The 13,412-nt window shown below is 44.6% G+C and overlaps 1 protein-coding gene across 3 annotated transcripts in view; it reads right to left on the bottom strand.

Moving 5' to 3' along the window:
• LOC308420466 (glutathione S-transferase Mu 3) overlaps positions 1–5,289 on the bottom strand; it is a gene marked incomplete at both ends in the record, with an annotated part of 70,801 nt that extends 65,512 nt beyond the window's left edge. For 2 of the 3 annotated variants that reach the window (XM_080916494.1, XM_080916489.1), the window contains 3 exons: positions 4,438–4,502; positions 4,851–4,926; positions 5,194–5,289. In XM_080916494.1, the coding sequence (XP_080772620.1) occupies positions 4,438–4,502; positions 4,851–4,926; positions 5,194–5,244 (192 nt within the window). Of the gene's footprint in view, positions 1–610; positions 1,028–2,727; positions 2,839–2,918; positions 3,015–3,872; positions 3,974–4,071; positions 4,154–4,437; positions 4,503–4,850; positions 4,927–5,193 lie in introns of those variants that run through there. The other variant, XM_080916485.1, reaches the window with a different exon arrangement.
• Positions 5,290–13,412: the final 8,123 nt, after the last annotated feature.

Raw genomic sequence — 13,412 nt, forward strand, 5'->3', positions numbered from 1 at the left:
AGCAGTAGCAATCCATGTGGTGGTCATACACAAATGCTTGAGAAATACTCATACACATAAAATGATAATATATATATTTAGGAATAATGAAAAAAGAGTTGAATGAGAGCAAGAGAGCAAGAGAGAGATAGAGAGAGATCCCTTCAATTAACATCTGCTTGAGTTGAGTAAAAAACCCTCAATGTATTGTGGACAGTGGGACAAACATGCGAAGAGATGTGCTGAGATCACAGATGCAGGATGCTCTGTGCAGAAAGGACATGGATGAGGAGGAGTACCGAATGTGCTCACCTAGCACCTGCATCGTCTCCCCCTTCCCATCAGCAAGGATCACTCTGAATGAAGCATGTCACAAGCTACACGTAGACAACTGTGCTACTGAACTCTGCAGAACAAATTAGAAATAAAAGAGACTTCTTCTGTGGGAATCCTGTGTTGAGGAGCATGGGGACATAGAACAGGGACGTCAAGAACTCTAAGTAGCCCAGAGTCCCTATCTCTAGTGCCTCCTGCAAGCAACAAAACAGACACCACCCAACACGGTCAACACAGTCAGCCCTGAGTATCACAGACAGCAAAACAAGATACTGAACAAATATGGTTCACACTTTATTGTGAATCAAATGGGGTTTAGCTGCTCACTGTGGGTAGCAGGGCAGCACACAGGCCAACTGGGGACTCTGGGCTCTGCTTCAGTCCTCCAAACATCAGTGAGGGAAGGGCTAGATGTGGGGCAGAGACAAGGGATAGGAGGAGACTAATGAAAAAATGAAGCCCAAGGAGCCAGAGGCTGGTCGGAGGGACTGGCGGGGAAGAGGAGATGGAGGAATAAAGAATGGGAAGGAGAAGACGCCACGCGTGGGATCCAGAGCCATGCCCAAAGGCCAGAGCCAGCTGTCTGCTTATGAGGATTCTCCCAGGTCTGGGCTTTGTAGTTCTATTTTGGGTTCCAAAAGGCCATCTTTGCAAAGATTGGCTTGGAGAGGAAGCGGCTGCTCTTCATGTAGTCAGAGATCTTCTTCAGTCCCTGCAGAGAGAAGGAGAAAGCAAGAATGGAGAGTTCTGGGCCACAGTGGGAGTACAGGTATCACTCTAAGAAATCCAACAGAGCCCAGGCTGTTCAGGTGCCCAACTGAGGGTTAGGGAATGCCTTCATTTCCTGTGAAGAAGGGGAAACTGGCCCTGTGTTCAGCTGTGTGTCTCTCTGCGGTTGCAGTGCAGGTGTAGAGGAAGAGGCTGCAGAACATCCCTGTGCTCTGCTGGTCATCAAGAGTAAGCCTGACACACAGGCTCAGCAGGAACAGCAAGAGCCTGCATCCCTGTCTATGCAGGGAGGGGCTCTGCAGCTTCCGGTCTGACTCCCTTGGTTCACTCCCCAAGCAAGAAATTCCTTGTTGCTACCTGTTTACACAAACTTTCTTTTTTTTTTTCCAAGAAGGCTACTTCTTGCCTGTGTTTCCACATACGGGAGGGACCAAGCAGGTCAAAGGGACTGGTAACATGCCAGTGTATTTTGGAAAATGTCACCCAGTAACTCAGTGAATCCTAACAGAATGAGAATAGGGACAGGTAAGCCAGCAAGGAGACAATGGAGTGGCCTTGGTCATTGTCCTGATGCAGCAGCTGACCGCATACTGTGTGTCTCTGTCCTATCTTTCTCAGCCCTGCTAGACAACATTCTACAGAAAGGTGCTGTTCTGTGCTATCTTTCCAGTACAAAGCCCAGATAAACTGTGATGAATTCAAAGTTCCGGGGCAGCCTGTACCCAAGAGGCCAGGCTGGGCTGGCCTTGGACTGCAGTCTCCCACACTCTCCCACTGCTCAGCAGTTCTCACACAATCTCCAGAGCCAAGCAGTCTGGACCAGGAGGCAGGCCAACGAAAACCAAGAAAAATGTATCACTTGTGCAGCAAAGACAGAAAGAAGATCCCACGCTAAGATTCCCATTGGACTATGGCCTCGACCCCCCAAATCCCTAATAAAGTAGGGTTTGCAGCTATCACATGTACATTATAGCCAGGCATGCCTGTCCTACGGAGCTCAGAACTGTGCCACACAGAGGCAACACTAGAGAAGATGAATGGAGATGGCAGAGAAATTCCACTACAGTGATTTTACAGACAAACATCAAGATGCTGCCAAGGAAGAAAACTGGAAGGAAATAAACAGGATGCCTAAATACTGAACAATTTAGGATAAAACCCTCCAACAGCAGTGACCTGTCTACTCAGCACTACTATAGCCCTGGGTCCCGGTGCTTCCCCACTCAGGGATCTTACTGAGCAAAGAATTGTACAGGCCAGGTGTGGATATTGCATTGTGGTACATCAATCCAGAATAGTACTCTCTATACACTCTGAGCATGTCCTGAATTCCACAGGCTTCTGGACTGGAAAATCCAGGCTCTGTTGCAACCTATGGCTTTTTCCCTTTGGCATCAAGTAGATCTACTGACCTCTGTTCTTCAACGTTAGAACACAGGGAAAAGCCACAACCCCTTCCAATGGTACAAGTTCCCTGAGAAACTGAGTCTTTACAATCAGCTTCCAAAAGTATCCAGTGGAGTTGATAATTCTACACAACATGCGGGGTATAATGGGAAACTTCATGCAAGAGATGAAAGAACAGAACACAGTTCTATGCTCAACAAAAGCTAAGTCATTTTTGTTTCCACTCTAAGGAGTAGAAAGGCATCCTGGAAACAGGGAAGGGGATCAGGGCATCACCTCAAATCGAGCCATGAAGTCCTTCAGGTTTGGGAAGGCGTCCAGGCACTTGGGTTCAAATATACGGTGCTGATCAAGGACATCATAGACGAGGAAATCCACATAGGTGACCTACAGCAAGCCAAAGGTGAGCACTGGAATTTGACACCTGGGAAGAATGGCAAATCCTCCTTCCCACTCCCTGCCTTTACCTTGTTCCCTGCAAACCATGGCTGCTTGCCCAGGAACTCGGAGTAGAGCTTCATCTTGTCAGGGAGACCCTCTAAGTACTCTGGCTTCTTTTTCTCCTGAAGCAGACAACAGCTGTCACTACCTTCAGACACAGGCTCCCTGGCAGAGGCTGGCCTCACGGGGCTGTGTTGGCCCCAGCAAACAGAGGAGCAGTCACCTTCATGAGATTAAGTCTGAGTTGATGTCCAACAGTTTAATTAGAACAAAACTGTGATTAGACTGTTCTTAGGGAACAGCCCAGCAGGCTATAGCTCTGTCACCTGGTCTCTACCACAATTGACCACCTCGCATGAGACAGTTGTAAGCACCTGACTGAACTCTGACCACACCTGAGGCAGAAGCAAAAAAGCAAACAACTGGAATCACCCAGGAAACAGGCAGTGTCCTGCCTACTGGTGCAGTGAGGACTTCAGTGTGGGTTCCAAAGAGATGGGATCAATTTGAGAGAACAAAATAAAACAAGAGGAGGATCAAAGGCCTTTGGCTGACTGAGTTGCCTCTTGCAAACATCTGCTTATCTCTGTGGGTGTCAAGGACACAGCTCTGGAAAGCCATTTGAGAGGAGAGTGTCCCCTAGCCACAGTGTCTTCTTCTCACAGTGAGTGTGCATGCTGCAGACACAGCAAAGACTCCAGGGCAGCAGAAAGAGGGCTCAGGACAGAGCCAGCGTTAGAACTGGAGGGTCTGACTCTGTCCTGTTGGAGACTAAGGTGCCATTGTGGAGAGTCCGGACTGGATCTCAGGGCGGTGACTGGAAGTTTTATTTGGCAAATTGAGCTTTGGGGTTACTCTATCACAATACCAAACACTGCACCATGCATAGCACTGGATAGGCTCTGGTGACAAACTGAACTAGAGCAGATACAAGGGCAACAGTGTAGGGACAGCTCCAACTCAGGATTGGGAGAACTCACAAAGTCAGGGCTGTAGCAGACCATGGCCAACTGTATGCGAGTGTCCATAGCCTGGTTCTCCAAAATGTCCACACGAATCCTCTCCTCCTCTGTCTCTCCACCTGCAGCACACACAGCACAGACTCACTTTCAGCCTCCTGTTCCAGCCAAGCCAAGAGGGATGGCTTCTGTCCCCCACCCTGCAGCCAGCCCCACTCACACAGGTTGTGCTTGCGGCCAAGGTAGCGCAGGATGGCGTTGCTCTGGGTGATCTTCCGTGACCCATCAATTAAGTAGGGCAGCTGGACAGACAAGCAGGGACAGTCAGATGGGATATGAGGTTCCAACATCCCATCCCTGGGTGAGGACAGACATCGGCCCTGGCACTCAGTGTGCCTGCCATGGGAAGCCGACCATGAGCACAGTGCACACTGGATGGAGAGCTGGGACACAGCCCATCACAAACACACTGTGCAGTCAGCAGGGATGGAGCTGGTGAGCAGAGACATGACTCCAAACTCCTCAGCCAGACAAGATGAGGTGAGAACTCCACATCTTCCCCAAGACTCCCCTTCCCTGCACCTACATTGGGAAAGTCCAGACCCAGCTTGAACTTCTCATTCAGCCACTGGCTTCTGTCAAAGTCGGGAGCTGTGGTGGACAAGAGGATGTGAAAAGAAATTACCCCAGTATCTGAGCTATCTTCTCTAGGGATTCCTCCAAGGAGTGAGGCATGAAATCACCCTAAGAAGATCTGCAACTTCACCCACTTTCACACATCCCAAGAGCAGAGAATCTCAGGACTTTGGACTGTATATCACTAAGATTTTCAAAAGGTTTGAACAAGCCAATTACTATTAAAGGGAACCCAGCCCTCCAAATTCAAGAAAGTTTCTAGAAGGGACAGTTTCTAAATCCAACTCCAGGAGTGCAGTGGAGCAGTGTGGCTGGGGACCAGCGAGCAGGGGAGCAGGAGTCTGAGAAACAGGGAGTAATCACCGTCCCCCATGTCGTATCTCTTCTCCTCGTAGCTTGTATCTGTGTATTCCAGGAGCAGGCGGACGGCATGGGCCAGCTGGAGAGATGGCGTATGACAAGTCACAGATTGGAAAACCCTGACAGTCTGACTTTGCAATGTCTTGGTGAGCCTACATCTTACACCTAACCATCTCCTGACGGTCTCACACACCAGGCACACAAACACAAGCTCCCCTGTGTTTGAGCTTCCCCTGGTAGGCAATACTTTCCAACAACTTCCGAACTCAATCTATCTCCTGGAAATCAGCCCTTAGCTACTCCCCACCCCACCCCCATCCCACCCAGCAGAAGCACTCTCACTCACCCCACGGATGTCCCAGTAACCCAGTAGCATAGGCATAGCTCCGGTGTGCATACAGAGCAGGCCAACGCAATCCTTGCAAGTCTGAGCTTCCTGATAATGTCTTAGGCAAGAAGTAGGCGGGACCCGGTTATGGATTTTTATTGGGCCCTTGGCCTACAGTGTCTCAAATTTCAGGCATTCCAGTGGAGGGAGTGCTGGAGAAAGGAGCTATGGATCCAGGAACAGTGAAAAACATATCTAGATTCATCTGAGACTGGCTCAGGAACCAGTCTAAGCAGTCCGAAATAAAAGGCAGGAATGAGCTAATACCTGTGTCAGCTGTTCCCTGTTTTTGCTCTGGTGTGCTGTTTCTATGGAAAACAGATGTGCAGCCAGAGACACTCTTTATGGTCAAAGTGGAACACTTATTATCTTCCTGGCATTGTTCCTTCTTCACCATCAACTCCCTGCCTTGGCTCTGGGTCGCTCCTGGTGGCTGAGCCAGGACAACAGGATGCCTCAGCCCCGAGTGGTCTACAGCCTTTCATAGACAGCAGAGGGCATGCAGAACTCTGCTAAGCTGGGAAACTCAAAGCCACACAATATGACCAGTGGATGCATTAAAGATATTCAGGATTACTAGGCACTGAGAAGATACAAAGCAAACTACAGTGAGATGCGCCTTCCCCAGAAAGAACTGCCATTCTCACTTAGAACAAAGGTATCAGGGGCTGGTGAGGATGTGGGCAGGAGAGAACACTGGGCACTGCTGATAAGAGAGCAAGTTATCACAACCATTAGGGAAGACAACCTGGTGTTCCTCAAAAAGTCAAAACTAGAGCTACCATGTGATCCAGCAATACTGGCTCTATATCCACAGGAAATGAAATTAGAATGATAGGAGAATGCACTTTACCGTAGCCAAGAAATGGATGCCATCTAATAACCTATTCTCTGACAAATGTTTAATGAAAATGTGGACCACATGCACCATGGAATACTATATAAAATATGGAAGAAAAAAAGAATAAAACTAGATATCCACACACAGAGAAAGTAGACATGAGGGGCTGGAAAGCTCTGGCAACAATCTATAATGGGATCTGATGCCCTCTTCTGGTATGTCTAAAGACAGCTACAACATACTCAGAATAATTAATAATAATAATAATAATGCTAATAATAATGATGATAATAATAATAGAAAGGGGCAGGGGAGATACAAATAAATCAATAGCCTTAATTTAAGACTTGAAATTTAGAAGTTGCTAGAACAACACACATGGAAAGAATTCTAAGATGTGTGCTAGATTTTTTTTCTTTCAAAATAGCTGTTTAGTAGTTCAGAAATAACTGCAAGATTTGACTAGCAAGTATGCCTCAAATCAAAAGCTTTTACACAGGCTGGAGAGATTGCTCAGTGATTAAGAGCACTGGCTGCTCTTCTAAATGTCCTGAGTTTAATTCCTAACAACCACATGGTGGCTCACAACCATCTGTAATGAGATCTGATGCTCTTTTCTGGTGTTTCTGAAGACAAGAACAATGTACTCACGTACATAAAATAATTAAATAAAAAGCTTTAAAGAAAAGCTTCTAGTCGATAAAGAGGCTCCGCTGCAGAACTTGTGGAAATCTCTATCCGCTATTCCTCTGACAGAGGATTACTATACAAATATGTAAAGAACACAAAATCTTAGCCAAGTGTAATGATGCTGTCATCCAAGCACTGAGAACTGGAGTCAGGAGAATCACTAGGACTTTGAGGCCAGCCTGGGCTACATAGCACGATCCTTCTCAAAGACAGAGGAGGGGAAGGAGAAGGGGAAGAGGTGTTGGTAGTTCAGTGGAAATGCTGAGTATTCAAAGGGGCACAAGAGAGAATAAATAGAGAGATGTTGCTCAACAGGTCTCAAGTTGCACTTTGTAAGAGGTTCTGATGTGCACAGCATGACCAATAGTATTTCTAACCAAACTTCCTTCCTGCATTTCCACCACAAAGAAGTGGTTAGTTTTTAAGGGATAGCTGTTTAGCTTGTTTTCAATGAAATGTACATGCGTATCCAAAAATAATTATCCAAAATAATGATTATTGGTACCGCCCAATAATGTGTGATAATTTTATGTTTTTCCATATGTTAAAAACAAATTTATAAATCATATTTAAAGGGTGGCTGGAAAGATGACTCAGTGTTAAGAAGACTTGCTAAACATCCTTCTCTCAGAAATTAAGGCTGGCGGGTGAAAAAAATGGGACTTCATGAATTTAGAAGGCCCTGTCTATCAAAGTAAATAGTCCATCTATTCAGTGGACTAAAGAGAAAGCCTGCAGACTGGGAGGAAATTTTGTATATAAACATCTGATAGAGGGTTAATGTTCATAATAGACAAAGATCTCAACATTCAAAGAAATGAGGAATGGGGAAAATGGAGGACTCTTCCTTGGGAAGGTAGAGGAGATCAAGACAGAAGGAGAGAGGGGGTAAAATAAGAGTAAGAATGTCTAGAAAAGTTATACTATTAATTTTCTACCTAAAAATACCCTATAGTACATGTAAATTGGACCATAAATATGAGTTAATACTTCAAATAAAATTTTGCATCTGGTCTTGTGATAATACCCCCTAGAGCTATAGACAAAAAAAAAAAACCATCACCAGTCATGAGCAACTCTCTTTTTAACTGTTGATCAGGGTTCTGCAAATCTCTCAAACAAAATGTTATAGGCTATTGCTATAGCCCTTGGTTCCTGCCTAGAGGTGGAAGGTAAGTCCTTGCAGAGGCCCCCTAAGCTGGAACAGACTTGAGAGCTTCCTCCCCAGAACTAGATTCCGTGGTACTAGAAGGGACTAAGCAAGCTTCCAATGGAAGGAGGCAACCGGAAGTCTTCGACAACTATGACACCTACGATCCACAACAATGACTAGCTTGGCATGAAATCCCTGAGAGTACAGTAATGGCATGCATACCTTGGTGGTAACCAATGGCTCTCTTATTGGATTTAAGGCCTGCTAAACAAGACAGAAAGTATGCCTGGTACTGAAAACCTAGCCAGGGCTAGTGAACTCATGGATCTTGGAGGAGAAGTTAAAACTGCCCCTTTACTAAGCCAGCATAATAATCCCTAACTATATACTTGCTTGTCCTTAAACTCACAGTCCTCAGTTCTCATCAAGAAAATTCTTTAAGAAAAGGAACAGATGGAAACTATTGCAGAAAACCACAACCAATCAAGTCCAGTACCAACAGACATGTCGACAACACCATTCCTATACCCAATTCTACACTCAGAGGTCACTGTAGAAGAGGGAATAGAAAGACTTGAAGAGCTAGAGAAATAGGAAGTTTGCTATAAGATTGTGTCTCTAGGAACGTCGGAAGCTATACCCATGAAGTCTCACCAGCATGGCTGCCTAAACATGAGCTGAACAAGGACAACACCAACAGAGATGTAAAGTGGGCAATGGAAAAGCTCAAGAGGCCTCAAACCTAGACAAAGAACTACGGGCAATGAAGAAATGCTGAGAGCAGGGTAAACAGTCTTCTCCAGGGAAGAGTACAACAATTGGCTATCCAGTACCAAATGGTCAGCCCTGAACATACACACACACACACACACACACACACACACACACACACACACCAACAATGAAAAAACAAGAGGCCATGATGATGCATGCCTTAAATCTCAGATATCAGGAGGAGCACATAGATGATTCTCTGTGAGTCCCAGGACAGCCACGGCTACACCGAGATTCCGTCTTGAAAACCCAATAGTGCTCTTCCACAGGAGGCCTACACACCACCACTTGTGCCGCCACCACGTCTCTAGAAACCCCTGAGAAGTTCTAACACATCTCTTAAGTACTCAACAACAACATCAATGGATGGTGGAAAATAGGCTTCTCAATCACTGCCATTAGGGGTGTGGGCAGGAGCTATGCTCATGTGGTGTTGAGAAAGCAGACACTGACCTCACCAAGAGGGCTGGAGAACTCACAGAGGATGAGGTAGAGCGTGTGATCACCATCATGCAGAACCCACGACAGGACAAGATCTCAGACTGGTTCTTGAACAGGCAGAAGGATGGGAAGGATGGAAATACAGCCAGGTTCTGGCCAACAGTCTAGAAAACAAGCTGAGAGAGGACCTGGAGCGACTGAGAAAATTCGAGCCCATAGGAGGCGGGGACACTTCTGGGGCCTTCATGTCTGGCCCCAGGACCACTGGCCGCAGGGGCCGTATATCCAATTTTTGGATACTGTGGGGGTATCCAAGAAGAAATGAGTCTCTGGGCCTTTGCTGATAATAAATAGTTTATATGCCTATGAAAAATGGAAAACAAAAAACAAACAAAAAGAAAAAGAAAAAGAAAACCCAAAAGAAGAAAAGGAGGCCAGAAATTGAAAAGATAGCAAGATGGAGCCTGTGAGAGGGTTTGGATGGAGGAACACACACCTTTATTGCTAAATCAAACAAAGTTTCTTCAAACAAGACCTAATAGTTGCATGAGCTGCATTATTTTATTCTTAATTCTTCCTTTCTGCTTTTTTAAAAAGTGAGTCTCTGTTCAGTAATCTACAACCTATAAGAGTAGGTAATTTGCAGCTCACAACATACTCAACAATGGACAGAGACTTTCTGAACAGTCACCACTGGGAAGTACTGCAGCATCTAGCGGGTGGAGGATGGGGAATCTGATGAACATTCCACCATGCTGTCTGCAGATCTCCCCCTCTCTTTCTGTTCTTGTAGATCCAATGCCTCAGTCTTGTTCCCAGTGCTATAGCAGACCATCTGGGGTAACCTACTCCAAACAGGCAAAAGCAAATCCTGGCTGAACACTTGCTGCTTCCTGAGAACTTGTTCAGACCCTCAGCCCATCATCTCCATTTCTAAGTGCCAAGTCCCAATCACCAGAAACATACTTTATCTGTGATGCCTAGCAACCACAACTATCAGGTACAGAGAAAATGGTTTGTGCAGAGCAACATCTGGCCACCATCCTCTCCAAGGCTTCAGCCACGAAACAAAAACCAAGGGACAAAATGTCCACACAACAAAAACAGACCCAGAAATCACCATCTAGACCTATAACCATCCCAACCTCAGAGCCTAGATGCTGGCCTAAACATACAAGTAACATCCAGGGCAATACATCCCAGCCATCCTACCACAGCAGGCCCTGAATATTTCAACATAGCTGAAACACAAGAAAAAACCTTAAACCCCCTCCATGAAAATGACAGAGGTCCTTAAGAAATAAATACAACTCTTAAAGAAACACAAACAGTGGAAAGAGATGAATAAAACTATTTAAGACAGGGGAATGTAAATACTAATACAGAAGACAGAAACTGAGGAAATCCTGGAAGTGGAAAATTTAGAAATCTGATCAGGAATTAGAGAAGCAAGCTTTACTAACAGAATGCAAGAGATGGAAGACAGAATCTTAACATTGAAGATACAATAAGAGAAATGAATGATCAATTAAAAAAAAATGTCAAATCTAAAAACCTCCTGACATAAAACATCTAGAAAATCTGAGACACTATGAAAAGACCAAGCTTAAGAATAATAGGAATGAAGGAAGTAGACGAATTCCAGCTCAAAGGCCCAGAAAATATTTTCAATAAAGATAGTGAAGAAAAAATAAATTTCCAACCTAAAGAATAAGATGCCTATAAAGCTACCAAAAGTATGCATAACACCAAAGAAATTTGACCAGAAAAGAAAGTCCCCTTACCAATAATAATAAAACACTAAACATATAGAACAAAGACAGAATGTTAAAAGCTGCAAGGGAAAGGGGAAAGTAACATATGAACGCAGACATATTAGAATAATATCTGGTTTCTCAACAGACACTCTAAAAGCCAAAAGGGCTTAAATAGACTACTTCCTGATGGTTGTGGAAGCTACTTCCTTGAAGCAAATTTGATCTTCCCCATCAGTATAGCTAATTTCTTTGTCAGTATATCTCATCTCTTTGTGCATGACTACTTGACAAACCACAGGAAACCTCATCCAATTACCAACAGACCAACCAAAACCTTATATCGGGGCTCTAGCATTTATATATGCTCTGAAGTGACCCCAGAATTCCAAATGTCACATACCTGCAAAAACTATCTGCAGCTGGCAAAACCATGTCCTTACTAGAGAACAAGACAAATCACAGTCTGCTGCTGTGGACAATCTGAAGCAGCCCATATCCCACAATTGGGGTTAAAATGAATACACACACATTCTTATAATATGTCTGTATTTTTAAAGAAACCAAAATTCTTACCACAATCTCCCGTGCTCATGAGTCAATAGAAATAACAATAAAAATTACTATCCTACCAAGAGCAATGAACAGATTCAGTACAACCCCTGTCAAAATTCCAACACAATTCATTACAGATCTTGCGAGGACAATTCTCAGCTTCCTATGGAAAAACAAAACCCCAAGAAATTAAACTATCATTACCAATAAACAATAAAGAATTGTTGTAGTCGTGTGGTTATAGCACAGACCTTTAATCCCAGCCCTCACGAGGCAGAGGCAGGCAGATCTCTGTGAGTTCAAGCCCAGCCCGTTCTACAGAGTGAGCTCCAGGACAGGCAGGACCACACAGAGAAACCCTGTCTTAGAAAAGATACAAACAAAAGAACTGCTGAGGGTCTCACTGTTCCTGATTTCTGTAAAGAGAATGTCTCATGTCTGTATGGATGTAGCATCTGTCAATAATAAATCTAAATAAATAATAATAAATAAACCTATCGCTTAGGCAGAATATAGGAAGTGGAACATTCAGAAGGGAGAGAATTCTGGGGTAGAGTCAGGAGGAAGATCTTCCTGGAAAGATGGGACAGGACACGGACATACGGTACCTAAGAACAGGTAACCAGCCACATGACAGAACGTAGGTGCAAATAAATGGTATAACTTAAGTTATGATTCAGTAAGAGAAGAACCTACCTATATGGCCAAGGTATTTGTACATATATTTTAATTCTGAGTCTTATTTCTGGGAACATGGGGCTGAGAGGAAGAGCCAGGACCTAACTACTGCAGATTTCATGTTATATTACAAAGCTATAATAAATATCATGTGGTATTAGGATAAAAATGGATACTGATACATGGGATCAAAGTGAAGATCCAGATGTAAATCCACAAACATAGACATCTGATTTTTTATAAAGAATCCTGAAAAAAAAAACACTGGAAAAGAAAAGAAGACAACACCTTCAACAAATGGTGCTGGTCAAACTCAATGCTATCGATCCATACGTATCATCCTGCATAAGACTCAAGTCCAAATGGATCAAAGACTTCAACCAAAACCAAATACAGTGAACCTGATGGAAGAGAAAGTGGGGAATAGCCTTGAACTCATTGACACAGGAGTCGACTTTCTGAACAGAACACTAATAGCATGGGTACTAAGATCAACAGCTAATAATAGGACCTTGCCACCCTCTGCCATGCCATATGTTACAATCAGGGGAAGACACCCAGAGGCCCACTAGCCACATTAACCTTCCACAGCAGGAGCCCCTCCAGTGTGCAGGTGGAGAGATGGGAGAGAAAGATAAATGGACCAGCTTGTGCACTATGGAAGGAGGTGGACTGGAGACTCAAGGGTAAAAAGAGAGGGTCAGATGTTAGTAGCATACCCTGCCACCTGAAGCCATGGTGAAGTCCCAGCTGGTACCACCATGTCTGTGTCCATGTCTGAACTGGCTGGTTTTGTGTGTCAACTTGACACAAGCTGGAGTTATCACAGAGAAGATGCTTCAGTTAAGGAAATGCCTCCATGAGATCCAGCTGTAAGACATTTTCTCAATTAGTGATAAAGTGGGGAGGGCCCACTGTGGTTGGTGCCATCCCTGGACTGGTAGTCTTGGGTTCTCTAAGAAAGCAAGCTGAGCAAGGCAGGGGAAGCAAGTCAGTAATATCCCTCCATGGCCTCTGCATTAGCTCCTGCCTCCAAGTTCCTGCCCTGTATGAGTTCCTGTCCTGACTTTCTTTAGTGATGAGCAGCAATGTGGCGCTATAATCTGAATAAATTCTTTTCTCCCTAACTTGCTTCTTGATCATGATGCTTGTCAGGAATAGAAACCCTGACTAAGACAATGGCAATGTAGCAGTAGGGTCTATGTCGATGTCTACAGGTAATATTACCACTAAAGACCATGTGGATGTCCCTCCCTAGTCTGGGATGCCACCTGGAACCATGTTGATGTCT

Source organism: Micromys minutus, assembly GCF_963924665.1.
Source record: "Micromys minutus genome assembly, chromosome: 4".
NCBI lineage: Eukaryota > Metazoa > Chordata > Mammalia > Rodentia > Muridae > Micromys > Micromys minutus.